At 56.6% G+C, this 11009-nt stretch overlaps 7 protein-coding genes across 7 annotated transcripts; 4 read left to right on the forward strand and 3 right to left on the reverse strand.

Annotated features, from left to right (window-relative positions):
* The first annotated feature begins 546 nt into the window (after positions 1–546).
* On the forward strand, positions 547–1681 carry SDRG_11191 (hypothetical protein). The gene is made up of 3 exons (XM_008617221.1): positions 547–998; positions 1045–1233; positions 1278–1681. The coding sequence occupies exons 1-3, from the start codon at positions 765–767 to the stop codon at positions 1647–1649; spliced, it is 795 nt and encodes a 264-aa protein (XP_008615443.1). The 5' UTR covers positions 547–764; the 3' UTR covers positions 1650–1681.
* On the reverse strand, positions 1682–5002 carry SDRG_11192 (hypothetical protein; the record flags this gene model as incomplete). Its single annotated transcript, XM_008617222.1, has 23 exons — positions 1682–1741; positions 1791–1898; positions 1943–1996; positions 2044–2067; positions 2120–2215; positions 2260–2424; positions 2473–2505; positions 2553–2706; positions 2749–3210; positions 3288–3306; positions 3351–3449; positions 3499–3724; positions 3776–3820; positions 3870–4012; positions 4060–4132; positions 4191–4294; positions 4350–4392; positions 4449–4457; positions 4510–4537; positions 4591–4611; positions 4667–4679; positions 4733–4793; positions 4844–5002. 23 exons carry the CDS (start codon positions 5000–5002, stop codon positions 1682–1684), a joined length of 2199 nt encoding a protein of 732 aa, XP_008615444.1.
* Positions 5003–5395: 393 nt separating this feature from the next.
* On the forward strand, positions 5396–6408 carry SDRG_11193 (hypothetical protein). Its single transcript, XM_008617223.1, has one exon. The coding sequence runs from the start codon at positions 5495–5497 to the stop codon at positions 6341–6343; it is 849 nt and encodes a 282-aa protein (XP_008615445.1). The 5' UTR covers positions 5396–5494; the 3' UTR covers positions 6344–6408.
* A 240-nt stretch (positions 6409–6648) lies between these two features.
* On the forward strand, positions 6649–7501 carry SDRG_11194 (hypothetical protein; the record flags this gene model as incomplete). The annotated part of the gene is made up of 5 exons (XM_008617224.1): positions 6649–6886; positions 6934–7011; positions 7061–7168; positions 7218–7326; positions 7375–7501. Coding segments are annotated over 5 exons (632 nt in total), but the record flags the coding sequence as incomplete, so codon positions are not given.
* A 37-nt stretch (positions 7502–7538) lies between these two features.
* SDRG_11195 (rRNA-processing protein FCF1) lies at positions 7539–8325 on the reverse strand (the record flags this gene model as incomplete). Its single annotated transcript, XM_008617225.1, has 5 exons — positions 7539–7682; positions 7732–7819; positions 7872–8093; positions 8142–8210; positions 8255–8325. The coding sequence occupies 5 exons, from the start codon at positions 8323–8325 to the stop codon at positions 7539–7541; spliced, it is 594 nt and encodes a 197-aa protein (XP_008615447.1).
* A 611-nt stretch (positions 8326–8936) lies between these two features.
* SDRG_11196 (hypothetical protein) lies at positions 8937–10128 on the forward strand. The gene is made up of 2 exons (XM_008617226.1): positions 8937–9821; positions 9879–10128. The coding sequence occupies exons 1-2, from the start codon at positions 8976–8978 to the stop codon at positions 10068–10070; spliced, it is 1038 nt and encodes a 345-aa protein (XP_008615448.1). The 5' UTR covers positions 8937–8975; the 3' UTR covers positions 10071–10128.
* SDRG_11197 (hypothetical protein) lies at positions 10120–10995 on the reverse strand (the record flags this gene model as incomplete). Its single annotated transcript, XM_008617227.1, has 4 exons — positions 10120–10300; positions 10348–10426; positions 10480–10602; positions 10650–10995. 4 exons carry the CDS (start codon positions 10993–10995, stop codon positions 10120–10122), a joined length of 729 nt encoding a protein of 242 aa, XP_008615449.1.
* Between the last annotated feature and the right edge of the window lie 14 nt (positions 10996–11009).

Below are 11009 nucleotides of genomic sequence, written 5' to 3' on the forward strand. Positions count from 1 at the left end.
AGAATACTATGATGAGAAACTTCATGCGCGTCGTTTGAATCTTCGGATTATGATACGATACACATATTCCATTCTTTAACTGAGTATTTTCGCTGCATTTGCGACCCGAGCGTGTTGATGATACATTTTCCCTTAAACATTCGCAGTGTTCTGCTGACAGCAACGGGTTGCCACCCGTCTCGCTGAGAGAGGCTCTCATTTCCTTGGATGTCTGAACGCTCAACAACGTCGTCAAACTAGTCGAGTTATTCGCACCAGATCGTCAAATCTATCAACATATCTATAACAAGTCGTTCAATCTTACCTCAAAACTACACTTTTCCTCATCGTCATCATCGCAGCTGGTAGTGATTGGCAACGAGACAGGTTCCATTGACGCGATCGAGCTCAAAAGCGCTCGAACGAGGTTGACCCCTCCAGATAAAACTTGTTGGCGAAAAATGGCAAGTCCGTTCGTCTGCGGCGTCCTGGAGTGGCTCAAAGCGTCGTGGCAGAGAACGTGCAACCCTTTGGTCGCAACCTTCTCGATCTTGCAGGCGCCAATTTCTCGACGTGGTACTGCAGTAGCTGCGGAAGGTTGCTGGGATTTTTCGCGCCTTCAAGCGCATCGTCCGCAGAGTCATCTGGCGCCAAGTAGCCACCGCACGGAACACACGACCTGCGACGCCTGCTGGGTTCTCGCCAATCGGCGTCGGCCGTCGTGCGTGACCTTTACCTGCCGACTGGCTCACACTCGCACTTTGCCGTTGCGAAGAAGGACAAGTATGTTTGCGCACCGCGTGCGCCTGCCAGGGCGCCTCTCGATGATCGCGGCGGCACCGCGTCCCCGCAGCGCGTCGCTCGAGGCAGCCCCACGCGAAATACCAGCACTGCGTCCGACGAGCTCCACCGAGGGTTTCTCGCGGCTGCCGTCGCTGGACGAGGACGAAGACTTGCAGATCCAGTACCTCGACGACAACGACGACGACGACGAGATTCCCTACGTCGACCGGTTGTCGGTACGCTTCTTGGCCGCGACTGCAAGCAGCGAAACTATTGCATTAGGCGTCGACGACAGTGCTGTCCTGGGACGACATGGCGGACGCGACCGACGTTGAGATTGTACGCGCCCGGGACACGTACTCGCCACTCTCTCGGCTCTCGGATATTTATAAGCTGCAGCACCTCTTGCTCTTGCAGAACGCGCAGGCACGCAGCCAGCGCAGCTACTCGTGCAACGACCTCCACGACACGGTAGATACCGTAGAGGTGCAGTGGTCATTGACATGTCCTGGTAGATTCGCAAGGTCGCGACCGAGTTTGTCGCCGCGTGGCGCCAGCGCGCGCGCAGTTCGGCGGTCGCGTCGTTTGAGTTTCAGCTCCTCGAGTGGGCCCAAGTGATCTTTAGCTACGAAGGGCAAATCTACGACGACCGGTGTCTGCGCACGATGGACCAGCGCGGCATGGAGAAGGAGTTACTGCATGTGCGCAAGAAGGTCGAGGCGATTCACGCCAAGCTAATGCTCGTCCACGTCTCGGACCGTGCGACCAAGCACCAAGCGACGACGTCGTCGACGCACCTCCTCGACCGCATCCAGAAAATTTTGCGCGACGTTGCCGGCACGCACCACTTTCACCGGTCCGGCAAAGTCGATTACATGCAGTTGTAATATCGATCAATACCACCAGTGAATTATACCGACTAGCGCGAGGGAGGTGGCCCGCTCGAGATGCTGCCAGGGCCAACGCGCGGTGGTAGACGCTGGAATCGGTTCATTTGAGGTCACAGACACATGCATAGAAGGTGATACCTCGAGCTTTCTGTTGGATTTGTCGAGCACGTGCTGCTTGCGGTACTCGTGAGCGTGTTTGATACGCGCCGCTCGACGCAAGTGCTCGTCCAGATCCAAGTTGTGCAGCTACAAGGCATTAAGAGCGACCATGGAAGATGATTGAAACGTACTTCTTTGACGAGCCGAGCTTCTTCCTTCATGTTGGGTTTTAGCTGCACCGGCGTCTACACTCCACGTTAGTTTTACCGAATGGTCCTTGTTGGGTGCCAACATGATTGCGAAAGTTGTCGAGGATCTACTCGCGCTGTCAAGCGGCTGTATCAATCATTGATGGTAGCAGGCAGTACCATTTTTCGCCGGGTCTTTTGCTCGGCGACTGCATCGTAGCTCTTGAGCTTAACTTCTTTTTCAAACTCCTTTTGCTTGAATGCGAGCTCGGCCGCCTGCTCATGGTTCGCGCAGCCGTCTGTATCAAAGCACATCTTACCTCTCGCGCCGTGACGCGGCGATCCGATGCCTTGTGGATGCTGGCTTGCGTCTCTTTCCATCGCTCGGCATTCTCGAGGAGCTTGGCGTGCTTCATTATGTCCATGCGCTGAAGCTCTTCCCGGTTTTTGGCGTGGTCGTATACGCGCGGTGGCTGCACCTCGTCCTACGACGTTTTTGTGACGTTGGACGACAACGGCGATAAATAGCGAACCACCGGTCGCGTCCGGGGCTTCTTGCGCTTGGCCTGCACGCCACGTTGAGTATATCTATCGAGACGGGAAAGAGCTGTACCTGGACCACGGGTGGTAATGGGTCGACTTGACCGTGTTGAAGCTTGGCGGCAATGAGCTGCTGCGTTTGCAAGATGATGGCGATGCACAGTTGACACTCGTGGCGGTAGGCATCATAGCGAGCCTTGAGCACCAAGTCGGGCACAGCCTCGGCACTAGACATTAGATTAGAAAAGGGAAAGATTAGCGAGCGATACCTGTCGGGCTGGCGCTTGAAGGATTGGAGCGACCGGTGTGGAATCGCGCTGCTGTCAATGCCGAGGTAGTGGCACGATTGGACGACCAGCGGCGTCTTGAAAAACGCTGCGTACTCCTTGGGATGATCCAAGTAGTACTCGGCAGCGTTCAAGTAGTGCTCTTTGGGGTCCATGCTTGTGAGGAGGGACGTGATTTGATCGTCGATCTCTCGGTCCGAAAGCTGCTCGAGGGCGTTGGGCTGGACGCGCTCGTCGACTTCGCGGTGCCAATCGTCGAGCGTACATAAATCGGGCTGCAAGAAAAGGGTATCCTCGAGCTCCACGCCGTGCTGTGCAAACTGAAGCACAATGCCCGAGTCAAAGATAATAGACTCGACGGCCGATTTGTCAAACGTCACGGGGACCTCGGCGAGCGCGGGGTCGTCCATACCCACATCGTAGTCGTCGTCACCGTTGGCCACACTGGGTAAAGCAAACAACGGTGCAGCAGACTTGACCAGCGACGACGATAGAGCAAGCGGGTGCATTTCAAATGTTACGGCGGCAGTCCCGGCACGACTAAGTTTAGAAGGCCATCACCGAAGAGGATCAATTGTTGAAACGTCTCTTGCTGGAGCGCGTGAGCATGCCCCCGGCATTGCTTGGCGGAGGTGCGAACGACGAGTTGCCGCGAAAGGACGAGCTTGGGCGTGCCATCGCGTCTAGCGCCATATCGTATAAGACGAAAAGGAGACCGAGACAACGCCCTACTGGAAGCGTAGCGAGATGAGGTCGACTCGTTTTGCATGGCAAATGCTGGATGCTGCGTGGTTGCGGGCTGATCGAACGTGTGCTGGCGAAGCGACGACGACTGCATTGACGAGATGCTCTTGGCAAACTTGGGCGACGGCGCAACGTTTAGGGGCATTCGGCCCGAAGGTTGTGCCGTCATGACACGCTGTCCGTTGCCTTCTTGTTGCGCCTTCATACCCTTGATCTAAAGCGACATTCGTCATCAACCTACCATCAACTCGTTTGTAGACAGTACCACTTTCTCGTAGTTGCGGCACACGCGCGCCTTGTCCTTGTACGACTAGTTGGAAGAAAAAGGCTTAGGGCTGGGCACATAAGACGCATTGTGCCTCGCGCGTTTCTTCGATGGTGTTGTTGAGCACGACCATCTTGTTCTTGAGCTCGCCGATCTCTTCCTCGAGTTTCTCCGTGTAGCTCTTCATCTGCAAGTAGCGCTGTCCGTGCTGTTGCTGGTACTCCTTGTGCTCGTCGACTAGGATCACAGTCAACTCCTGGCGCGTGCTACACTTGATGCCAGACTCAATTCGTTGTGGATGCGTTCCTTGCCCGTCGTTAGAGCCTCACCATGAGAGACTTTGGTACACGTACTTGTCTACAATTCATAGCAATATAGCCGCCGTGGAAGAAGAAATGCTGCATAGCAACCGTACCGGTAGTTTTCTTGGGCTTGCTGGAACTAATGTCGCGAGCATGAACATTGCCCACACACTTTGACGGAATACCATGAGGAAGCGCATCGCTTCTTGGATTTGCGCTATACAACAGCATCGTTCGTTCAATCCACGGTCGGGTCGGGAAAGAGCGCGCACCCATGCAGGATACGGGGTCGGCAAGCATCTCTTCCCAGATGATCTTGCAGCATTTCATGCATCAAGTCAATGAACGCGGGATCAATGCACTCGCAACACCTCGAGACGCTACAAAGCACCATACATCGTTGCAACCATGATGCATTCGTGGAGATCGTACGCGCGGTCCCGTCGCGCTCTTCACGGTGCTGTGCGTGTCATCATCGTCCATCAAGCACCATGGGGAACATTGGCGTCGTACATTTCGCACACGCTTCCCTGTCTGTACAGTTCATTCGTCATCATGCTGTAGTTCGAGGAGGAAGAGGTCGAGGTACCTCTGGCTGAGGTCTACGGGCCATCGTTGCATGAGGACGAGGTCGGCCATGGGATGCAGGGTGTACCTTCCCCACAAGCGGGGCAGATGAGGTTGCCATCGCGGAAATGCTTCATCGCATCGCGCTCCTACGTTGTGCTTCTTGGGCGCATGTTCCTGCCGATGGTCGTCCACGTACGCAGAAGATGTGGCTGCAGCAGGTCCGGTAGCATGCTTGGGGTCCATTCGCTCCGCAGAGGACCTCCCAGCATGCATTGCAGCGCAGCTTGAACACATGCATGTCCCTCGGCGCTTCCGCGGGCGCATGTCCATCGACGTCATGCCGGGTCTTCTCCATGCTTCCTCGGCGCGTCGGCTACGTCCTCCGTCGGTCGACCGCGCTGATTCTCGAATGGCGCGATCTTGTTCCGGATAACATACAACGGCATTTGGTTGGCTTAAAAATACTATTTTTATCCAATCCGTGATAAGAACAAAAACACCCAACTTTGTGGTATGCAATGCCGCAGTGACGGCGCTTGTTATCGCCAAGCGGACGTGGATAGCGCGTCTCTTGCCCCTCGTACCAATAAGCAGCTGAGGGAGTATCGAGCCATTGTCTGCGTACCGTACGTATCCCATGCCGTCAGCTCAAACCGTCGCATCACTGGCGCATGATATACGTACACCGGTGTACACATATATAGCATATTTGTATGCTTGAATATAAGCGACCCACCACAGTACTCGACAGCAACGGGGCACGCCGGGTTGCCTATCACCCAAAGAAAGGCCGACGAGGTGCCCAGCTGCCAGTTTGCCATTGGATACTGAGATCAACACCGCCGTCATGATGCGAAGTCTGTGTCTGGTTGTCGCCGCTCTTGCCGCCAGCGTGGCCGCCACGCAGCCTCCGCCGGTCCTCCCCAACGAGCTCTCGACTGTCATTAGCTCCTTCAAGCCGATCATTTCGAGCATGGCCGACACGGCGCTGCCTGCGACGCTCGGCAACTGCGTGAATGGCAACCCGCCAGCGCCATGCCAAGAGATTGGCAACCTCTTCGCCGTCAAGACGAGCTACTACAACGTGACGGCGCGCTGGGTCTCGGGCCTCAACACGATCCAAGTCAACCAGCTCAATCTGAGCGTCGGTGAGAACGGCTCGATGCATCTCGACGCGTCAGTCTCGTTCGCAAAGCTGCCCGTGAGCCTCCTCGTCGACGGCTGCATTCCCGAGTTTGGCTGCAAGACGTTCATTGACAACTCCAACACGTGCTGCGGCGGCCCGATCACGGTCAAGCTCGGCATTGACGCCAACTGCTCCGAGACGTACCCGTACATCCAAAACATGTCGGTCTCGTCGGCGTCGATCTTGCCATCGCTCAACATTATGATGACGCTGCTCGGCCGCCAGTTCAAGATCTTTGATGCGACGCGGCTGGCGCAAAACGGCATCATCAACGGCGTCACGCAGGTGCTCCAGGATCCCGCGACGTCTGGCCCGATCAACAAGCAGATCAAAAACTTGTACGGCGGCCAGATCTTTTGCACCAAAGCGTCGCAAGAAGCGTACTTGCTTGCGCTGGAAGAAGCCAAGACCAAGGCGTCGACCGGCGCCAAGCCCAGCGCTGCGTCGGCACCGAGCATGGCGTTTGGCGCCGTGACGCTCGCTATGGCCGCCATGGCAGCCTCCGTATAATTGTTCGGGTCGCCCTCGGCAAAAGACCGTAATGAAAACTATGTGTGGTGCTTTGCTTGCTCGCATGGTTCGCTTCGATGTATTTCGGTGGTCGACGCATGGCCTTCGCATGGACCAACCGGCGGCGCCGTCGGCGCGTGGACTGGATGCTAGTGCTAACGACAGCACGGTACACGCGTCGTGGGCAAAGCGCCATTGTGACGTTGCGCAATATGAGAGCTGGGCCATGGCCGAATCCTCCCGAAATCGATCGACGCACTTTTATATGAAATGCCAGAGGTTTTCATGGGTCAGTTTGCACTTTCCGATGAGCTGCGCCCACGAGCACCACGACCACTCGCATGACCATGATCATGACCACGAAGTCGAAGACGCAGAGGGTGAATCGCTCTTCCAATACATTGACACGAGCAAGGTGCGGTGCTTGAACGCGCTCGACGAGCGCCAGAAGACGCACCCGTTCAAGAGCGCGGCCGACAAGCGCTCGCGCGCTACGTACCTCGACTCGAACGAGGACGATCCGGAGCTCATTCTGTACATTCCGTACGTCCACGTCGTTTATATTGAGAGCATCCACGGAGGCGGCGTAGGTTCACCGAGGCCGTAAGCGTCAAGTCGATCTGCATTGCGGGCGGCGCGGACGGGCTCCACCCCACGTCCGTCAAGCTGTACGACGTCTCTTCCAACTCGTTTGCGCATTTTGACGTATCTTTTTAGCTTTGTGAACCGCGAAGACATTGACTTTACCAATGCGACCGAGCTTCCCGCAACGCAAAAGCTCGAGCTTGTCGAAGACTACGACGCTAACATCGACTATCCGCTGAGGTACAACAAGCTCATCGAACGCTGGTCATCGCCCATTCGTCATGACTAGCTTGCGCAAGTTTCAAGGGATCAGCAGCTTGAGCCTCTTCTTTGAAAACAGCGTCGACGGCGACCAAACGCGCGTGTACTACATTGGCCTCAAGGGCGAGTCCAAAAAGGTAGAATGCGACTTTGCACTTTGATTCCGAGACGAGTCGCCCTCCTAGTGGAAGCACGGCGTCGTCGAGTGCGTGTACGAGAGTCGTCCGCAGCTCAGCGACCACAAGGTACCGGACGCCACGGGGTCGCTCGCGTTTCAGAAATGAAATATATACGTTGAGTTTCATTTTGAAACTCGTCTTTTCTTCTTCTATATAGGGGCAGTGCAAAATTACTTGACTTTGGCCGCGTTGGCTTCGGGCATGCGCTCGATCGCATACTTGCGGTTGGCGATGTACATGATCGGGACACCGGGCACCTTGCGGATGCGGCGCTTGAGTTCGCGATCGCACGTCGCGACAATGTAACAGCGCGACTACAGGTACCAAAATGAGGCGACACTCAAGCGAGACGGATGCGTCTACCTGCTGGATGCGCTGCATAAGGCAGTCATCGGCGTAGTTGCCCTTGTGCGTGCACGGAAGGCGCTCAAAGCGCGGGTCTTTGGCCAACCTAATTCGGTACATGAGCTGCCGACAACACATGAATGGCCGGTTGTTCGTACCGCAGGGCGACGCGGTACTTGTGACCGAGCTTCTCGAGTTCGGCCATGACGCAGTCCGTAATGCAAGGAATGCACTTGGCGAGGAGGCAGTCCATCATCGACGAGACGAGCTCGAGCTTGTTCTTGATGGAAAAGTTGATAAAGTTGGTATCAACGAGGATGTTGTACGGCGGGCCAAGGTCGGCGTTGTACTTGAAGAACATGTTGGACGGGATCTGGTCACTATGGAGCTTGGCCATGAGCGGCTATCGGCAGCGGCGATCGACGTACATTTGACGCGGCGCATCGCGCTCCTTGGCCTTGAGCGCCTTCTTCTCGACGTCCTTCTGGACCGACTTACTACGCAGCATGAGCATGGACATGGCAGGTAGAGGAGCACCTACAGGCGCGTGTCCTTGGGGCTGATCATGCGCTTGACAGCGGCGAACTTGCGCGTCTTCTTGTCCTTGCCCATGCTGCTGTGTTTTTGAAGGTGGAGACCAACAGTAATATCCTGAGCGCCTCCACCAACCAGTGCGCAGGATTTTCCCGATGTATTTTAATAAATAAAACTGGAGATTTGTATGTAAAGGAATTAAATGAATCGGCAGCGCGTTGGGCCGACCGGAGTTAAACGCGTTTAAATGCCAGCGCAGGCGTTGCGGAGGAGCCATGGTGACTAGCCAAGAGCGAAAAATGCGCTCGCTTGTGGTGACGTGCACGTAGGTACGCGTAATAGCGAGCGATGTGATACAGTAAACTTGCGAAGTCTACCCTTTACGCGTCGGTTTAAACTAGGGGCTAGTTGAACGAGCAGGATATTGGGTTCTTGAGCACAACTGCGCTCTAGTGTAGCTGTGTCTACGACTATGCTAATACGGCTAGTATACTGCCAGTTTTAGACGGATAGCAGACCTAGCGTGGTCTTCATCTCATCGGACACCGGTACGCAGCGAGCGATGGATGAGATCGCGGCAATCGATGTGGGGTTTGACCTACTATACCGCATGCGTTTTATTGAATGCGTTAAGAGCAGCATTTCAAGCTAACTTATAAATATTGCAATATATAATTTGTAGGAGGATATTCAAAACTACAATATTTCAGCCCCAATCGCAGGTTCCGATGAAGCGCCATGGCCATGGCGACGACCGCGGAGGTGCGAAGAAGGCCAAGTCCGTGCAGTTCAATGCAAAGCCATCGGTCAAGTACATTGAAGATGACGAGGAAGAGACCAAGGAGTCGGATCGCCATGGCGACGACGACGAGGATGACGACGAAGTCGACCCTGACCACGTCGCGTACGAGAGCGAGGACAGCGACGCCGAGGACGGCAAGAAGGCTCGTCCGCCGCCGATCCAGCACAAGATCCAGGAAGGCGAAGAAGAGTCGACGACGCGCCATGACGCGTACGAAGACGACGGCGTGCGCATGATGCCCTTCAACCTCAAGGAAGACCGCGAGGACGGGCATTTCGACGACAGCGGCAACTTTGTGTGGGCCAAAGGCGACAAGGCCGTCCAAGAAGACGCATGGCTCGACGGCGTCTCGGCGCAGGACATGGAGATCGCCGAGATGGCGCGTCTCCAGCGCCAAGAGGCGGCCGACGACGAAGCCGAGACGTGGACCGAGCGCCGGGCCAAGAGCGTCTTCATGGAGGTGCTCAACGAAGGCGAGACTGTCCTCGCCGCGCTTCGACGACTCGGCAAGAAGCCCAAGCCCAAAACCGCCAAGCAAAAGAAGACCTTTGTCGACGCCCAGACGCCCGACATGAAGCGCGAGTTCAACCAGCTCACGGACGCGGCCGACTACATGATGCGCCAAGGCCACACGGAGATCTACCACAAGCCCAAGGAAGACATTGTCGACAAGCCGGCGCCCAAGCCGATTGTGTACTGGGAGTACCGGGCGCCGGACGGGCAGATCCAGGGGCCGTACCCCACTGCGACGATTCTCGCGTGGCGTGCGCAGGTAGAGAGAGATGCATCATGCGGCTGCTTGCCTTCTATTCTTCATACGGGCGGATAGGGCTACTTTCAAGGCGACTCGGCGGTGCAGATGCGACAGTGCCAGGCCACGCCAGCAGGTCCGGCACCACTCGCAGCCTCGGCAGCCCAGGATCTCATGGACGACTTTGACGACGACGACGAGGAAGAGTCCAAGACGTCGGAGGACGGGTGGCAGTCGAGTGATGCAATCCCCTTCCGGCAATTTGTATAACGCATCAGATCTTATTGCATATTGGATTCTCTCGGAAGGAAGATGCATACTAGTCCGACTTGGAATGCCCCCAGGACGACGCTGCGTCTGTCGGACCGCGATGGACCACGGCCGCGTCGTCTTCGGTCGCTGACGTCTTGCGTCGGTGCATCGTATCGTGCTCATCGTTGGCCAGTCGTCGGCGATCGTCGTCGTCTTCTTCGTCGCTCATCGACATGAGGCGGCGGCGACTAGACAGAGATAGGTTGCACGGGGCATGAAGAGGACGAGGCCATACCTTCCGGGGTCGGCATGCGCCGCCGAGTCGTTCCGGGTCTGGAAGCGCGAGTACATGGCGTACATCTTGTTGCGCATTGCTAGCCCAACGTGGTGCGGTTAGCTTCTGCTGACATCGATGGCATGGCTGTACCAACGCTCATGGTCGAGAGCTTGCCAGAGACTGCAGTCAGCGTCTCGTTGGCGACCTCCATGGCCGACTTTTCGTTCGAGAGGCGGCGCGTGGGCGAGGCCCGTGCGTGGTGCGGCGGCGTTCCTATGTATCGCCAAGATGAGCGCAGGCGACGGCGCGGCAGCGAGTACCCAAGTAGGCGCTGAACTCCCTGTCGGCCATGAGCTCGTTGCGGAAAAAGTCTTCGTTCTGGAGCATCTCAGCCATCATGCGATCCTGCGCCTCCTGCTCCATCGCCGATGTGTAGCCTGGCAGGCGCAAGAAGTCGTCGGGCAGCGCGACGCGGGCGCGGGCGGCGGATAGCGGCTCGACCGGCGCCGGCTCGCCGTTCATATCGGCTTGCATCCCGAGGAGCGTGTCGATGGTGCTCTCGAGCTGGCCGCGGTTCATCTCGAGCACGCATGAGATCGTCTCGCGGTCGAACGTGTCGAACATGGCGCAGAGCGTCCCCATCGCCTCGTCGTACGTCACGGCCATCCTGATCCTGCTGC

The sequence above is a fragment of the Saprolegnia diclina genome, assembly GCF_000281045.1.
Source record: "Saprolegnia diclina VS20 unplaced genomic scaffold supercont1.40, whole genome shotgun sequence".
Classification (NCBI taxonomy): Eukaryota; Oomycota; class Saprolegniomycetes; order Saprolegniales; family Saprolegniaceae; genus Saprolegnia; species Saprolegnia diclina.